General features: G+C 36.4%; 1 protein-coding gene across 2 annotated transcripts in view; it reads left to right on the top strand.

Annotated features, from left to right (window-relative positions):
* Nucleotides 1–15,700, top strand: part of nup93 (nucleoporin 93) — a 43,651-nt gene extending 27,951 nt beyond the window's left edge. The window contains exons 12-22 of one of the 2 annotated variants that reach the window (XM_058088152.1): nt 225–318; nt 9,531–9,722; nt 9,813–9,939; nt 10,033–10,105; nt 12,100–12,144; nt 12,216–12,332; nt 12,418–12,536; nt 12,606–12,723; nt 14,955–15,038; nt 15,139–15,267; nt 15,410–15,700. In XM_058088152.1, the coding sequence (XP_057944135.1) occupies nt 225–318; nt 9,531–9,722; nt 9,813–9,939; nt 10,033–10,105; nt 12,100–12,144; nt 12,216–12,332; nt 12,418–12,536; nt 12,606–12,723; nt 14,955–15,038; nt 15,139–15,267; nt 15,410–15,520 (1,209 nt within the window). In that variant the 3' untranslated portion in view covers nt 15,521–15,700. The remainder of the gene's footprint in view (nt 1–224; nt 319–9,530; nt 9,723–9,812; nt 9,940–10,032; nt 10,106–12,099; nt 12,145–12,215; nt 12,333–12,417; nt 12,537–12,605; nt 12,724–14,954; nt 15,039–15,138; nt 15,268–15,409) is intronic. The other variant, XM_058088153.1, reaches the window with a different exon arrangement.
* Nucleotides 15,701–18,634: the final 2,934 nt, after the last annotated feature.

Here is an 18,634-nt window from a genome sequence, read left to right on the forward strand (position 1 = left end):
GTATCAAACTTGCGCGGGCCTCAAAGTAGTGTCCTGCGTACCACATTTGGCCCGCGGGCCGCGTGTTTGAGACCCCTGCCATAAATAGAAATTTTTTATTGCTTTTTTTTTTTGTGTGACGCCCCTGGAATTGTGTGTGTTTTACACGCCTCTCACCTTGGTGCATTTTTATTTTTATTTTATTTTAATTTAATTTCGTATTCCATATTTCTTTCTCCCGGCAGCTGAATCAAGTGTGTTTCGACGACGATGGCAGCAGTTCCCCTCAGGACAGGTTAACCTTGCCACAGCTCCAAAAACAACTCCTGGAGGACTATGGTATGTTCAGGAACAACCGTCAAGTCCGTTAACAGAATCACCCATGAATGTTTACACCTCTTCTAAAAGTTATTAAATAAGCAAATCCTCATATTTTGCTCCCCTTGCTGTCGGCACAAAATGATCCTGCTGCATTCCGATAAGACTGTCGGTTGCACTCAATAGTCTTCAACGTCTCCGCTCAGCGGGAAACCGCAGCCTCGAGCCTCATTCCGTTTTCCCTCGGCTCCCTCCGTTGCCTGGCACCGCGTTCCCTCTTGTCCTCCATCTTGCTTCACAGCGGGACCTCCTCTTGGTTTCTGCCTTTCTCCTTTATCCCTCCTTTTTTTCCCTCTCACACTCGTTCTGTTGTCTTCCCTCCTCTTATTTCTCCTTTTTTTATTTTTTTTTTACACCCCCCCCCCCCCCACACACACACAATTTTACATTTGCTCTTTCTCCGACATCCATTTATCTCTCCTCCCTCATCCTTTTTTTCCTCGACATCGCTCTCTCTCCTCCCGTCTCTCATACGCTCGGTGCTTTTTGAACTAAAGCGCTGGCAGTGTGAGATAAGGCTATAAAATGGCTGACATAGTCCACCCTGTTCTGTGCCGCAAACTGGAAGGCAGCAAGGGGATTAAGCGTCGTAATTAAAAAGTAAACTTGATGACTAAGTACCTGGACATGTTTTCAAAAGTCTTGGACTTTACATGCTGGTCGCCGTGGTGACAATGTCAAACGGTAAACCGTGGAGATCCCGCTGGTCACGTGGAACAAATTAGGCACCCGGGATTTTTTTTAGGATTATTTTTTTTAATTGTGCTCATGCACAGATTGATGTAAAGCAGATAGTGTTTTTCCGTCCTCTGTGCTCATTGCAACTGATGTGCTAACGTGCTATTTACTTTACTCTGATGCGTTCAGAATAGAAGCCACCAACTGAAAAAAACGACAAAAAACCCTTACGTTTTTTGTCAAAAATTGACGCCCTAAAATTTTGACATTTTATGCCATTTTTGGGTGCTCCTGGGGCCCCTGTTGAGTGTCTGTGAGGTTCCTCCTGTTTTTTTTTTTTTTTTTTTTTTAGCAGAAAGTGCATTAGAAGCAAGTTGGAAAAAAAATGAAAAAAACGACATATTTACATTTTTTGTCAAAAATTGACGACCTAACATTTTGGCATTTTATGCCATTTTTGGGTGCTCTTGGGGCCCCTGTTGAGTGTGTGTGTGAGGTTTTTACCTGTTTTTTTTTAGCAAAAAAGTGCATTAGAAGCAAGTTGAAAAAACAGAAAAAAAAGTTTATTGTCAAAAATTGACGCCCTAAAATTTTGGCATTTTATGCCATTTTTGGGTGCTCCTGGGGCCCCTGTTGAGTGTGTGTGAGGTTCCCCCTGTTTTTTTTTTTTTTTAGCAGAAAGTGCATTAGAAGCAAGTTGAAAAAAACTGAAAAAAATGACATATGCTTTTTGTCAAAAATTGACGCCCTAACATTTTGGCATTTTTATGCAATTTTTGGGTGCTCCTGGGGCCCCTGTTGAGTGTGTGTGTGTGTGAGGTTTCCCCTGTTTTTTTTTTTTTTTTTAGCAGAAAAGTGCATTAGAAGCAAGCTGAAAAAAACGACATACTAACCCCTTACGTTTTTTGTCAAAAATTGACGCCCTAAAATTTTGCATTTTATGCCATTTTTGGGTGCTCCTGGGGCCCCTGTTGAGTGTGTGTGTGTGTGTGTGTGAGGTTTCCCCTGTTTTGTTTTTTTTTTAGCAAAAAAGTGCATTAGAAGCAAGTTGAAAACAACTGAAAAAAAACGACATATTTACATTTTTTGTCAAAAATTGACGCCCTAACATTTGGCATTTTATGCCATTTTTGGGTGCTCCTGGGGCCCCTGTTGAGTGTGTGTGAGGTTCCCCCTGTTTTTTTTTTTTTTTTTTAGCAGAAAAGTGCATTAGAAGCAAGTTGAAAAAAAATGAAAAAAACGACATACCTTACATTTTTTGTCAAAAATTGACGACCTAACATTTTGGCATCTTTATGCAATTTTTGGGTGCTCCTGGGGCCCCTGTTGAGTGTGTGTGTGTGAGGTTTTTACCTGTTTTTTTTGAGCAAAAAAGTGCATTAGAAGCAAGTTGAAAAAACAGAAAAAAAAGTTTATTGTCAAAAATTGACGCCCTAAAATTTTGGCATTTTATGCCATTTTTGGGTGCTCCTGGGGCCCCTGTTGAGTGTGTGTGTGTGTGAGGTTTCCCCTGTTTTTTTTTTTTTTTTTAGCAGAAAAGTGCATTAGAAGCAAGCTGAAAAAAACGACATACTAACCCCTTACGTTTTTTGTCAAAAATTGACGCCCTAAAATTTTGCATTTTATGCCATTTTTGGGTGCTCCTGGGGCCCCTGTTGAGTGTGTGTGTGTGTGTGTGTGAGGTTTCCCCTGTTTTGTTTTTTTTTTAGCAAAAAAGTGCATTAGAAGCAAGTTGAAAACAACTGAAAAAAAACGACATATTTACATTTTTTGTCAAAAATTGACGCCCTAACATTTGGCATTTTATGCCATTTTTGGGTGCTCCTGGGGCCCCTGTTGAGTGTGTGTGAGGTTCCCCCTGTTTTTTTTTTTTTTTTTTTAGCAGAAAAGTGCATTAGAAGCAAGTTGAAAAAAAATGAAAAAAACGACATACCTTACATTTTTTGTCAAAAATTGACGACCTAACATTTTGGCATCTTTATGCAATTTTTGGGTGCTCCTGGGGCCCCTGTTGAGTGTGTGTGTGTGAGGTTTTTACCTGTTTTTTTTGAGCAAAAAAGTGCATTAGAAGCAAGTTGAAAAAACAGAAAAAAAAGTTTATTGTCAAAAATTGACGCCCTAAAATTTTGGCATTTTATGCCATTTTTGGGTGCTCCTGGGGCCCCTGTTGAGTGTGTGTGAGGTTCCCCCTGTTTTTTTTTTTTTTTTAGCAGAAAGTGCATTAGAAGCAAGTTGAAAAAAACTGAAAAAAATGACATATGCTTTTTGTCAAAAATTGACGCCCTAACATTTTGGCATTTTTATGCAATTTTTGGGTGCTCCTGGGGCCCCTGTTGAGTGTGTGTGTGTGTGTGTGTGTGAGGTTTCCCCTGTTTTTTTTTTTTTTTAGCAAAAAAGTGCATTAGAAGCAAGTTGAAAACAACTGAAAAAAAACGACATATTTACATTTTTTGTCAAAAATTGACGCCCTAACATTTGGCATTTTATGCCATTTTTGGGTGCTCCTAGGGCCCCTGTTGTGTGTGTGAGGTTCCCCCTGTTTTTTTTTTTTTTTTTTTAGCAGAAAGTGCATTAGAAGCAAGTTGGAAAAAAAATGAAAAAAACGACATATTTACATTTTTTGTCAAAAATTGACGACCTAACATTTTGGCATTTTATGCCATTTTTGGGTGCTCTTGGGGCCCCTGTTGAGTGTGTGTGTGAGGTTTTTACCTGTTTTTTTTTGAGCAAAAAAGTGCATTAGAAGCAAGTTGAAAAAACAGAAAAAAAAGTTTATTGTCAAAAATTGACGCCCTAAAATTTTGGCATTTTATGCCATTTTTGGGTGCTCCTGGGGCCCCTGTTGAGTGTGTGTGAGGTTCCCCCTGTTTTTTTTTTTTTTTTAGCAGAAAGTGCATTAGAAGCAAGTTGAAAAAAACTGAAAAAAATGACATATGCTTTTTGTCAAAAATTGACGCCCTAACATTTTGGCATTTTTATGCAATTTTTGGGTGCTCCTGGGGCCCCTGTTGAGTGTGTGTGTGTGTGTGTGTGTGAGGTTTCCCCTGTTTTTTTTTTTTTTTTAGCAAAAAAGTGCATTAGAAGCAAGTTGAAAACAACTGAAAAAAAACGACATATTTACATTTTTTGTCAAAAATTGACGCCCTAACATTTGGCATTTTATGCCATTTTTGGGTGCTCCTAGGGCCCCTGTTGTGTGTGTGAGGTTCCCCCTGTTTTTTTTTTTTTTTTTTTTAGCAGAAAGTGCATTAGAAGCAAGTTGGAAAAAAAATGAAAAAAACGACATATTTACATTTTTTGTCAAAAATTGACGACCTAACATTTTGGCATTTTATGCCATTTTTGGGTGCTCTTGGGGCCCCTGTTGAGTGTGTGTGTGAGGTTTTTACCTGTTTTTTTTGAGCAAAAAAGTGCATTAGAAGCAAGTTGAAAAAACAGAAAAAAAAGTTTATTGTCAAAAATTGACGCCCTAAAATTTTGGCATTTTATGCCATTTTTGGGTGCTCCTGGGGCCCCTGTTGAGTGTGTGTGTGAGGTTTTTACCTGTTTTTTTTTGAGCAAAAAAGTGCATTAGAAGCAAGTTGAAAAAACAGAAAAAAAAGTTTATTGTCAAAAATTGACGCCCTAAAATTTTGGCATTTTATGCCATTTTTGGGTGCTCCTGGGGCCCCTGTTGAGTGTGTGTGAGGTTCCCCCTGTTTTTTTTTTTTTTTAGCAGAAAGTGCATTAGAAGCAAGTTGAAAAAAACTGAAAAAAATGACATATGCTTTTTGTCAAAAATTGACGCCCTAACATTTTGGCATTTTTATGCAATTTTTGGGTGCTCCTGGGGCCCCTGTTGAGTGTGTGTGTGTGTGTGAGGTTTCCCCTGTTTTTTTTTTTTTTTTTTTTAGCAGAAAAGTGCATTAGAAGCAAGCTGAAAAAAACGACATACTAACCCCTTACGTTTTTTGTCAAAAATTGACGCCCTAAAATTTTGCATTTTATGCCATTTTTGGGTGCTCCTGGGGCCCCTGTTGAGTGTGTGTGTGTGTGTGTGTGTGTGAGGTTTCCCCTGTTTTTTTATTTTTTTTAGCAAAAAAGTGCATTAGAAGCAAGTTGAAAACAACTGAAAAAAAACGACATATTTACATTTTTTGTCAAAAATTGACGCCCTAACATTTGGCATTTTATGCCATTTTTGGGTGCTCCTGGGGCCCCTGTTGAGTGTGTGTGAGGTTCCTCCTGTTTTTTTTTTTTTTTTTTTAGCAGAAAGTGCATTAGAAGCAAGTTGGAAAAAAAATGAAAAAAACGACATATTTACATTTTTTGTCAAAAATTGACGACCTAACATTTTGGCATTTTATGCCATTTTTGGGTGCTCTTGGGGCCCCTGTTGAGTGTGTGTGTGAGGTTTTTACCTGTTTTTTTGAGCAAAAAAGTGCATTAGAAGCAAGTTGAAAAAACAGAAAAAAAAGTTTATTGTCAAAAATTGACGCCCTAAAATTTTGGCATTTTATGCCATTTTTGGGTGCTCCTGGGGCCCCTGTTGAGTGTGTGTGAGGTTCCCCCTGTTTTTTTTTTTTTTTTTTTTTAGCAGAAAGTGCATTAGAAGCAAGTTGAAAAAAACTGAAAAAAATGACATATGCTTTTTGTCAAAAATTGACGCCCTAACATTTTGGCATTTTTATGCAATTTTTGGGTGCTCCTGGGGCCCCTGTTGAGTGTGTGTGTGTGTGTGTGAGGTTTCCCCTGTTTTTTTTTTTTTTTTTAGCAGAAAAGTGCATTAGAAGCAAGCTGAAAAAAACGACATACTAACCCCTTACGTTTTTTGTCAAAAATTGACGCCCTAAAATTTTGCATTTTATGCCATTTTTGGGTGCTCCTGGGGCCCCTGTTGAGTGTGTGTGTGTGTGTGTGTGAGGTTTCCCCTGTTTTGTTTTTTTTTTAGCAAAAAAGTGCATTAGAAGCAAGTTGAAAACAACTGAAAAAAAACGACATATTTACATTTTTTGTCAAAAATTGACGCCCTAACATTTGGCATTTTATGCCATTTTTGGGTGCTCCTGGGGCCCCTGTTGAGTGTGTGTGAGGTTCCCCCTGTTTTTTTTTTTTTTTTTTAGCAGAAAAGTGCATTAGAAGCAAGTTGAAAAAAAATGAAAAAAACGACATACCTTACATTTTTTGTCAAAAATTGACGACCTAACATTTTGGCATCTTTATGCAATTTTTGGGTGCTCCTGGGGCCCCTGTTGAGTGTGTGTGTGTGAGGTTTTTACCTGTTTTTTTTGAGCAAAAAAGTGCATTAGAAGCAAGTTGAAAAAACAGAAAAAAAAGTTTATTGTCAAAAATTGACGCCCTAAAATTTTGGCATTTTATGCCATTTTTGGGTGCTCCTGGGGCCCCTGTTGAGTGTGTGTGAGGTTCCCCCTGTTTTTTTTTTTTTTTTAGCAGAAAGTGCATTAGAAGCAAGTTGAAAAAAACTGAAAAAAATGACATATGCTTTTTGTCAAAAATTGACGCCCTAACATTTTGGCATTTTTATGCAATTTTTGGGTGCTCCTGGGGCCCCTGTTGAGTGTGTGTGTGTGTGTGTGTGTGAGGTTTCCCCTGTTTTTTTTTTTTTTTAGCAAAAAAGTGCATTAGAAGCAAGTTGAAAACAACTGAAAAAAAACGACATATTTACATTTTTTGTCAAAAATTGACGCCCTAACATTTGGCATTTTATGCCATTTTTGGGTGCTCCTAGGGCCCCTGTTGTGTGTGTGAGGTTCCCCCTGTTTTTTTTTTTTTTTTTTTTAGCAGAAAGTGCATTAGAAGCAAGTTGGAAAAAAAATGAAAAAAACGACATATTTACATTTTTTGTCAAAAATTGACGACCTAACATTTTGGCATTTTATGCCATTTTTGGGTGCTCTTGGGGCCCCTGTTGAGTGTGTGTGTGAGGTTTTTACCTGTTTTTTTTTGAGCAAAAAAGTGCATTAGAAGCAAGTTGAAAAAACAGAAAAAAAAGTTTATTGTCAAAAATTGACGCCCTAAAATTTTGGCATTTTATGCCATTTTTGGGTGCTCCTGGGGCCCCTGTTGAGTGTGTGTGAGGTTCCCCCTGTTTTTTTTTTTTTTTTAGCAGAAAGTGCATTAGAAGCAAGTTGAAAAAAACTGAAAAAAATGACATATGCTTTTTGTCAAAAATTGACGCCCTAACATTTTGGCATTTTTATGCAATTTTTGGGTGCTCCTGGGGCCCCTGTTGAGTGTGTGTGTGTGAGGTTTCCCCTGTTTTTTTTTTTTTTTTTAGCAAAAAAGTGCATTAGAAGCAAGTTGAAAACAACTGAAAAAAAACGACATATTTACATTTTTTGTCAAAAATTGACGCCCTAACATTTGGCATTTTATGCCATTTTTGGGTGCTCCTAGGGCCCCTGTTGAGTGTGTGTGTGTGTGTGAGGTTCCCCCTGTTTTTTTTTTTTTTTTTTTAGCAGAAAGTGCATTAGAAGCAAGTTGGAAAAAAAATGAAAAAAACGACATATTTACATTTTTTGTCAAAAATTGACGACCTAACATTTTGGCATTTTATGCCATTTTTGGGTGCTCTTGGGGCCCCTGTTGAGTGTGTGTGTGAGGTTTTTACCTGTTTTTTTTGAGCAAAAAAGTGCATTAGAAGCAAGTTGAAAAAACAGAAAAAAAAGTTTATTGTCAAAAATTGACGCCCTAAAATTTTGGCATTTTATGCCATTTTTGGGTGCTCCTGGGGCCCCTGTTGAGTGTGTGTGTGAGGTTTTTACCTGTTTTTTTTTGAGCAAAAAAGTGCATTAGAAGCAAGTTGAAAAAACAGAAAAAAAAGTTTATTGTCAAAAATTGACGCCCTAAAATTTTGGCATTTTATGCCATTTTTGGGTGCTCCTGGGGCCCCTGTTGAGTGTGTGTGAGGTTCCCCCTGTTTTTTTTTTTTTTTAGCAGAAAGTGCATTAGAAGCAAGTTGAAAAAAACTGAAAAAAATGACATATGCTTTTTGTCAAAAATTGACGCCCTAACATTTTGGCATTTTTATGCAATTTTTGGGTGCTCCTGGGGCCCCTGTTGAGTGTGTGTGTGTGTGTGAGGTTTCCCCTGTTTTTTTTTTTTTTTTTTTTAGCAGAAAAGTGCATTAGAAGCAAGCTGAAAAAAACGACATACTAACCCCTTACGTTTTTTGTCAAAAATTGACGCCCTAAAATTTTGCATTTTATGCCATTTTTGGGTGCTCCTGGGGCCCCTGTTGAGTGTGTGTGTGTGTGTGTGTGTGTGAGGTTTCCCCTGTTTTTTTATTTTTTTTAGCAAAAAAGTGCATTAGAAGCAAGTTGAAAACAACTGAAAAAAAACGACATATTTACATTTTTTGTCAAAAATTGACGCCCTAACATTTGGCATTTTATGCCATTTTTGGGTGCTCCTGGGGCCCCTGTTGAGTGTGTGTGAGGTTCCTCCTGTTTTTTTTTTTTTTTTTTTAGCAGAAAGTGCATTAGAAGCAAGTTGGAAAAAAAATGAAAAAAACGACATATTTACATTTTTTGTCAAAAATTGACGACCTAACATTTTGGCATTTTATGCCATTTTTGGGTGCTCTTGGGGCCCCTGTTGAGTGTGTGTGTGAGGTTTTTACCTGTTTTTTTGAGCAAAAAAGTGCATTAGAAGCAAGTTGAAAAAACAGAAAAAAAAGTTTATTGTCAAAAATTGACGCCCTAAAATTTTGGCATTTTATGCCATTTTTGGGTGCTCCTGGGGCCCCTGTTGAGTGTGTGTGAGGTTCCCCCTGTTTTTTTTTTTTTTTTTTTTAGCAGAAAGTGCATTAGAAGCAAGTTGAAAAAAACTGAAAAAAATGACATATGCTTTTTGTCAAAAATTGACGCCCTAACATTTTGGCATTTTTATGCAATTTTTGGGTGCTCCTGGGGCCCCTGTTGAGTGTGTGTGTGTGTGTGTGAGGTTTCCCCTGTTTTTTTTTTTTTTTTTAGCAGAAAAGTGCATTAGAAGCAAGCTGAAAAAAACGACATACTAACCCCTTACGTTTTTTGTCAAAAATTGACGCCCTAAAATTTTGCATTTTATGCCATTTTTGGGTGCTCCTGGGGCCCCTGTTGAGTGTGTGTGAGGTTCCCCCTGTTTTTTTTTTTTTTTTTTAGCAGAAAAGTGCATTAGAAGCAAGTTGAAAAAAAATGAAAAAAACGACATACCTTACATTTTTTGTCAAAAATTGACGACCTAACATTTTGGCATCTTTATGCAATTTTTGGGTGCTCCTGGGGCCCCTGTTGAGTGTGTGTGTGTGAGGTTTCCCCTGTTTTTTTGAGCAAAAAAGTGCATTAGAAGCAAGTTGAAAAAAACTGAAAAAAACGACATCCTAACCCCTTACGTTTTTTGTCAAAAATTGACGCCCTAAAATTTTTTTGAGCAGAAAAGTGCATTTAAAAAAAAAAAAAAAAAAAAAGAATAGAAGCCACCAGTTATATTGTGTTTTTTTTTAATATTTCCACCAGGAGAATCCCACTTCTCGGCGAGCCAGCAACCCTTCCTGTACTTCCAGGTGTTATTCCTCACAGCTCAGTTTGAGGCGGCTGTGGCCTTCCTGTTCCGCGTGGAGCGACTACGCAGTCATGCCGTACACGTGGCGCTGGTCTTGTACGAGTTGCGACTGTTGCTGAAGTCGTCCGGACAAAGCGCTCAGCTGCGTGAGTTGTTTAAAAAAAAAAAAAAAAAAAAAAAAAAAAAACTGCTAACAATGGATACAATTTTGGTCTCCAACTGGTGTCGCCGTACAGTGAGCCAAGAACCCGGTGACCCTCCCACCGTACGGCGCCTCAACTTCATCCGCCTGCTCATGCTCTACACGCGCAAGTTTGAGTCCACCGATCCACGAGAAGCCCTGCAGTACTTTTACTTCTTACGGTAATAATAATAATAATAATAATCACTCACTCCTGTTTAACACGATATGCAGTATAGCGTTCTAATGTACGTACACTGTGTGTAATATTGCAGTAATGAGAAGGACAGCCAGGGGGAGAACATGTTCATGCGATGCGTCAGCGAACTCGTTATTGAAAGTCGAGAGGTGAGTTCCATATCTTCACTCCTGATTATGTAAACGTATGTAAACCAAAGCAAAACAAGCATTTAAGTTTAGAATAAAAACATTGCAGGCTAATGAGTTAGCTTGCTAGCATGCTACACTTAAATCCGTGGCCGTTTCTCGTGTCCCTGTAGTGATCGTGTAACCTACACATTAGCAAAGAATAATCTAAGTGGAATGGTGACTACTGTAGGGGTGTTATATATGTCTCACTGACTCTAATAATGATGAAAAAACAAACATGTATATACAAAGTCATAAACAGGTTTTCTATGCTCTAATCCTTCCCAACGTATGTAAACCAAAGCAAAACGAGCATTTAAGTTTAGAATAAAAACATTGCAGGCTAATGAGTTAGCTTGCTAGCATGCTACACTTAAAGCCGTGGCCGTTTCTCGTGTCCCTGTAGTGATCGTGTAACCTACGTATTAGCAAAGAATAATCTAAGTGGAATGGTGACTATAGGGGTGTTATATATGTCTCACTGACTCTAATAATGATGAAAAAAACAAACATGTATATACAAAGTCATAAACAGGTTTTCTATGCTCTAATCCTTCCCAACGTATGTAAACCAAAGCAAAACGAGCATTTAAGTTTAGAATAAAAACATTGCAGGCTAATGAGTTAGCTTGCTAGCATGCTACACTTAAAGCCGTGGCCGTTTCTCGTGTCCCTGTAGTGATCGTGTAACCTACACATTAGCAAAGAATAATCTAAGTGGAATGGTGACTATAGGGGTGTTATATATGTCTCACTGACTCTAATAATGATGAAAAAACAAACATGTATATACAAAGTCATAAACAGGTTTTCTATGCTCTAATCCTTCCCAACGTATGTAAACCAAAGCAAAACAAGCATTTAAGTTTAGAATAAAAACATTGCAGGCTAATGAGTTAGCTTGCTAGCATGCTACACTTAAAGCCGTGGCCGTCTCTCGTGTCCCTCTAGTGATCGTGTAACCTACGCATTAGCAAAGAATAATCTCAGTGGAATGGTGACTACTGTAGGGGTGTTATATATGTCTCACTGACTCTAATAATGATGAAAAAACAAACATGTATATACAAAGTCATAAACAGGTTTTCTATGCTCTAATCCTTCCCAACGTATGTAAACCAAAGCAAAACGAGCATTTAAGTTTAGAATAAAAACATTGCAGGCTAATGAGTTAGCTTGCTAGCATGCTACACTTAAATCCGTGGCCGTTTCTCGTGTCCCTGTAGTGATCGTGTAACCTACACATTAGCAAAGAATAATCTAAGTGGAATGGTGACTATAGGGGTGTTATATATGTCTCACTGACTCTAATAATGATGAAAAAACAAACATGTATATACAAAGTCATAAACAGGTTTTCTATGCTCTAATCCTTCCCAACGTATGTAAACCAAAGCAAAACAAGCATTTAAGTTTAGAATAAAAACATTGCAGGCTAATGAGTTAGCTTGCTAGCATGCTACACTTAAATCCGTGGCCGTTTCTCGTGTCCCTGTAGTGATCGTATAACGTACGCATTAGCAAAGAATAATCTAAGTGGAATGGTGACTATAGGGGTGTTATATATGTCTCACTGACTCTAATAATGATGAAAAAACAAACATGTATATACAAAGTCATAAACAGGTTTTCTATGCTCTAATTACAAAAATACTAAATTTTTTGAGGCGGGGTACACACTGGATTGGTGGCCAGCCAATCACAGGGCACATATAGTCAAACAACCATTCACACTCTATGGACAATTTGGAGTGGCTAATTAACCTAGCATGTTTTTTTTTTGGAATGTGGGAGGAAACCGGAGTACCCACGCATGCACAAGGAGAACATGCAAACTCCACGCAGAGATAGCCGAGGGTGGAATCGAACCCTGGTCTCCTAGCTGTGACGTCTGCGCGCTAACTACTCGTAACCCACTGATGAAATGTTCTTCAATGATCGGACAAGGAATGTTTTCTTTTTGTTTTGACCAGTTTGACATGCTGCTGGGAAGACTGGAGAAAGACGGGAGCAGGAAGGTAAGAAGAAGAAGAAGAAGTAGATGATGTCACCATGAAGCTAGATTCAAGAGTCATTAATGTTCCTCCAGCCTGGAGTCATCGATAAGTTCGCAGGAGACACCAGAGCTATCATTAGCAAAGTAGCCTTGGAGGCCGAGAACAAGGGTTTGTTCGAGGAAGCGGTCCGACTGTACGAGCTAGCCAAGGTGAGCGCACCTTCACCGTCAACGCGCTTCCTCCAGAGTCACCACCAGGTTGCTACTCATCCTTTTTTTTTTTTTCCTTTTGAAGAACCCAGACAAGGTCTTGGAGCTCATGAACAAGCTGTTGAGTCCCGTCATTGCCCACATCAGCGCTCCTCAGTCCAATAAGGAGAGGCTAAAAAACACCGCCATCGCCATCGCCGAGAGGTCAGGACAAAAACACGACAAACATTTGAACCAATCAAGCACCTCAAAGAACTTCTTCTCCTCTTGTAGGTATCGATCTCAAGGAATAGCTGGAGACAAGTTTGTGGACAGCACTTTTTATCTTCTCTTGGACCTCATGACCTTCTTTGACGAGTACCACGCAGGTCATGTGGATAAAGCGTACGATGTGAGTGCTTCCGGAGCAACCGGAACCCAAGTAGAGTTCTTCTTATTAAATTAGAACTGCTGTCTAGTTCAGGGGTGGGGAACCTTTAGCATCAAAAGAGCCAATTGGGCAGGTTCTCACCCAATGGAAACCCACTTGGAGGTAACGCCCATCGGTAGCGGTGTTTTTTTGTCATTGTTAAATTCTTTAAATTCGTTAAATTCTTGTAAATTCCAGACTTTATTCTCGTAATATTTTGACTTTTTTTATTGTACATTTACGACATTTTACTTGTAAATTTATGAGTTTTTTTCTTGCAAATTTGACTTTTTTTTTTTTTTACTGTGAATTTCCGACATTATCGCATTTTTAAGTATTTTTTTTCTCTGTAAATTTACATTTTTTTTATCTAAAATGTACAACTTTGTACTCATAAATTCACGAAAATTTTTCTCGCATATTTACGACTTTTTTTCCTGTGAATTTCCGACATTATCGCATTTTAAGTAATTTTTTCACTGTAAATTTACATTTTTTTATCTGAAGTGTAAAACTTTTTAATCATAAATTCACAAAAAATTTTCTCGCATATTTACGACTTTTTTTCCTGTGAATTTCCGACATTATCGCATTTTAAGTATTTTTTTTCTCTGTAAATTTACATTTTTTTTTATCTGAAGTGTACAACTTTTTACTCATAAATTCATGAAACTTTTTCTCGCATATTTACAACTTTTTTTTCTGTGAATTTCCGACATTATCGCATTTTAAGTAATTTTTTCACTGTAAATTTACATTTTTTTTTATCTGAAGTGTACAACTTTTTAATCATAAATTGACGAAAAAATTTTCTCGCATATTTACGACTTTTTTTCCTGTGAATTTCCAACATTATCGCATTTTAAGTAATTTTTTCACTGTAAATTTACATTTTTTTATCTGAAGTGTACAACTTTTTAATCATAAATTGACGAAAACTTTTTCTCTCACATTTGACTTTTTTCCCTGTGAATTTCTGACATTATCGCAAAAAAAAATTTTTCTACAAATTTACAGATTTTTATCTGATGTGTACAACTTTTTACTCATAAATTCACGAAAACCTTTTCTCGCACATTTATGACTCTTTTCCCCCGTGAATTTCTGACATTATCGCAAAAGTAATTTTTTTTCTTCAAATTTACGTAAATTTTTTATCTGATGTGTACAACTTTTTATAAATTCGCGACAACTTTTTCTTGCAAATTTATGACTTTTTTTTTTTTCCTGTGAATTTCTGCCATTATTGCAAAAGTAATTTTTTCTCTGCAAATTTACATTTTTTTTTATCTGAAGTGTACAACTTTTTACTCATAAATTCACAAAAACTTTTTCTCTCACATTTATGACTTTTTTTTCCTATGAATTTCTGACATTATCGCAAAACAAATTTTTTTTCTACAAATTTTCAGCTTTTTTATCTGATGTGTACAACTTTTTATAAATTTGCGACAACTTTTTCTTGCAAATTTATGACTTTTTTTTTTACTGTGAATTTCCGCCTTTATCGCAAAAGTAATTTTTTTCTCTGCAAATTTACATATTTTTTTAATCTGAAGTGTGCAACTTTTTACTCATAAATTAATGAAAACTTTTTCTCGCACATTTATGACTTTTTTTCCCCCGTGAATTTCCGCCATTATCGCAAAAGTAAATTTTTTTCTCTGTAAATTTTTTTCTCTGTAAATTTACTTTTTTTTTATCTGAAGTGTACAACTTTTTACTCATAAATTCACTAAAAAAAATTTATGACTTTTTCCCCCCCTGTGAATTTCTGACATTATCGCAAAACTACATTTTTTTTCTTCAAATTTATGTAAATTTTTTATCTGATGTGTACAACTTTTTTTTTGGCAAATTTATGACTTTTTTTCGCATAGATTTCCTACATTATTATTGCAAATGTATATTTTTTTCTCCAAATTTAGGGCTTTTTTATTGGAAATTTACTACGTTTTACTAATTAATTTAGAGCACTTATTTCTCTCAAATGTACCCTTTTTTTCACCGTAAATTTACGACTTTATTATCACACTTTTTTATTTTTTTCCCTCGCAAATTGACGACTTTTAATAAATTTATTTTATTTATTAATTTATTTATAATATTGTGACTTTTTCTTGTAAATTTACTAGCTTTTTTTTCCATGTGAATTTATGACTTTGTACATATTGTAAATTTACGGGTTTGTTTTTTTTTTTTTTTTTGTGCAGGTGATGGAGCGTCTTAAACTTCTGCCCCTCAGCCAGGAAAGCGTGGAGGAGAGAGTGGCGGCCTTCAGGAACTTCAGCGACGAGGTGAGAGGAGAAAAATTAAAAAAAAAAAAAAAAAAAAAAAAAACTCCACTTCAGTCATGGTTCGAGTCCTCTTTCTTCATCCCCTCGCCCTCCCGTTCAGGTGCGTCACAACTTGTCGGAGGTGTTACTCGCTTCTATGAACATCCTCTTCACTCAGTACAAGCGCCTGAAGGGGGCGCCGGCGTCCACTCAGGGACGCACGCAGAGGACTTTAGACGACCGAGACACGGTGAGGACACGCTCATGACGCCATTTTATGGGACGTCCTTTACGGTTGTAAACATGCAAGGAAGAAGAAATGAGGAAAACACTTTTCAAGCACGCAATCGCCTCTCCTCGCGTAAAGCATCTTTGATGTCTTGTCATCACAGCAGCTACGCAGCCAAGCCCGAGCCCTGATCACCTTCGCCGGCATGATTCCGTACAACATGGCCGGAGACACCAACGCCAGACTGGTGCAGATGGAATTACTGATGAACTGAGGCGTCGCCATATTGGTACCAGCGGAGGACATTTTGGTGACGCAACCCTCATCTTACCCATCATCTTCTTTTCATAAGGCAAACATTTATTATTTGGATTTTGTTTTATTTTCACGCTCATTGTGATGTTTCATATTTGTATCAGCAGTTATTTGGAATAAAAAAAATTATTACTTTCTTTTTTCTTTGTTTTTTTATGTATTTTTATATATTTTATTTGGGTTTTTTTTCCCTCACTTTTCTACACCATTCCAAATCCTCACCCATAACCTGTCACGTTGCACTCATCATCTTTTTATTATTAATAACTGCTAAAACCTATTAAATGCAGGACTGGGCCATATGGACCAAAAACTCATACCCCGATATAAAAATATCGATATTGTAAAAATATCCATATAACGCCCATCTAGAATTAAATAAAAAAAAAAAAATCTGTCAAAAAAATCGAGATGACCCACCACCAATTTGCCGTGAATGGCAAGTTTTCTTTGAAAAAAAAAAATTTGTCTATTTTCAGACAAAAAAAACAACAAAAAAAGGTATCATCTCAACAACAACTATGGTGTGTTCAAGTATCACCAAATAAAATACGACATCTCTAAGCTGAATGAAAGAACATTATCAGTGAAGCGTAAAGACATAAATTAGTAAAATTTTTGTTTATTTTTAAAAATGGTGTGAATGAGGTGTTTTTCTGCGAAAAAAAATTGCCTATTTTTAAATTAAACAATTCTTGTTTTCTCATATTACAAGTTTTTTTATGTTTAATATTTCAACTAAAATGATGTTTATTCTCCTTAAATTAGAATATGACTTTTTTCTTAATATTTTGACTTTACTTTTTTTTTTATTTGTTTTTTCTTTTAATTTTCCAACAATTTCAACTCTTTTTTTTTATTTTTTATTTTCTTATCATAATATGTCTTTATCCCCGTTGACATTTTTGAAAAAAATGTAAACTTATTTGTGGCATGTTTCTCATATTTTTCTTAATATTTTGACTTAACTTTTTTTTTTTTTTTTTAATTTTCCAACAATTTCAACTCCTCTTTTTTTATATTTTCTTATCATAATATGTCTTTATCCCTGTTGACATTTTTGAAAAAATGTAAACTTATTTGTGGCATGTTTCTCATATTTTTCTTAATATTTTGACTTAACTTTTTTTTTTTTTTTTTTTACTTTTCCAACAATTTCAACTCCTCTTTTTTTGTATTTTCTTATCATAATATATCTTTATCCCCGTTGACATTTTTGAAAAAATGTAAACTTATTTGTGGCATGTTTCTCATATTTTTCTTAATATTTTGACTTAACTTTTTTTTTCCAACAATTTCAACTCCTCCTTTTTTTTATATTTTCTTATCATAATATGTCTTTATCCCTGTTGACATTTTTGAAAAAATTTAAACTTATTTGTGGCATGTTTCTCATATTTTTCTTTAATATTTTACCTTTATGCTAATACAATTATGTTATTTTTCCTCATTGTTATAAAATTAGGAATTTTTAAAATTACATTATATTTTTTATTGTTGTAAAATGACTGCTTATTTTTCCATTTATGCTGTTTTTAGTTGTCGAATGTGTCGCGGGCCAATATAAAAAAAAAAAAAAAAAAAAAAAAAGCAGCATTTGGGCGTCCCTGCTTCAGTGCATCCTTGCCGCCGGTCGGCCTGGAGGGGAGGGGGGGGGGGGCGGGGGTTGTGTCGACATGACCATGGTTGTTCCTCGGAGGGGAGAGAATACGTTCCGACCGCATTGAGGCCGTGTTCAAGCAGGATGTGTGAAGATGTGAAGATGAATGGACAAAAAACAGCCTTCATCTTGACAAGCGCCCCCCCCCCCCCCCCCCCCCCCCCACCACCACCCTCTGCGTTCTGCTATTATGTGTGGCCCCCACTCTGTCCTTCAGTGTGGCCTGAGAGAAGACAGATGGAGGCCCATTCTGTCGGTGCTCCACATACTGTGCACACATGGAAGGTTCAATTCAGGCCGTTCTGCTGTATTTCCACACTTCCAATCCGACCTCGACTCCTCATCTCCTTCCTTGGCTTCAATTGTCCCGCATCGGCAGCAGAAGAAGAAGAGGAGGACGTGTCCCTCAGGTGTGTGTGCCCCAGCTGGTGTTGTGAATCAGGCCGATGACAGACACCTCCGACAAGCCGGCTATTTCACAACACCAGGGTGGCACCGCACCACTTAGCGACCGGCAACGAGTCACGTCATCGTCATGCTGAAGACGACTTCACGGGAACCAAAAGACCTTCTTCTCTGATCTGGTTTGCTGCCACGTTATCAATAAAAGCTTGGATGAAGCAAACGTGATGCTCTCTTGTCCGTCTGACATGTTTCACATCTAATTTGAATAATTCCATTCAAGTTAAATTCTTGTCGATTCCAGACTTTATTCTCGTAATATTTTGACTTTTTTATTGTAAATTTACAACATTTTATTTGTAAATTTATGGCTTTTTTAATTGTAAATTTACAACATTTTACTTGTAAATTTATGACTTTTTTAATTGTAAATTTACAACATTTTAGTTGTAAATTTATGGCAGTTTTTTCTTGCAAATTTATGACATTTTTTTTTCCAAGTGAATTTCCAACATTATCACAAAAGTAATTTTTTTCTGCAAATTTATGTTTTTTTTTTAACTGAAATGTACAACTTTTTCTTGCAAATTTATGACTTTTTTTCCAAGTGAATTTCCAACATTATCGCAAAAGTAAATTATTTTCTGCAAATTTACGGTTTTTTTTTTAATCTGAAGTGTACAAGTTTTTACTCATAAATTCACAACAACTTTTTCTCACAATTTTATGACTTTTTTTCGTGGAGATTTCCCACATTATTATCCCAAATTTTTTCTGCAAATTTAGGGCTTTTTTTTAACTGAAGTTTCCAACGTTTTACTCATAAATTCACAACAACTTTTTTTCGCAAATTTATGACTTTTTTTTTCAAATGAATTTCCAACATTATTGCAAAAGTAATTTTTTTTCTGCAAATGTATGTTTTTTTTTAACTGAAGTGTACAACTTTTTCTTGCAAATTTATGACTTATTTTTCCAAGTGAATTTCCAACATTATCGCAAAAATATTTT

This window comes from Doryrhamphus excisus, chromosome 11 (assembly GCF_030265055.1).
Source record: "Doryrhamphus excisus isolate RoL2022-K1 chromosome 11, RoL_Dexc_1.0, whole genome shotgun sequence".
Classification (NCBI taxonomy): domain Eukaryota; kingdom Metazoa; phylum Chordata; class Actinopteri; order Syngnathiformes; family Syngnathidae; genus Doryrhamphus; species Doryrhamphus excisus.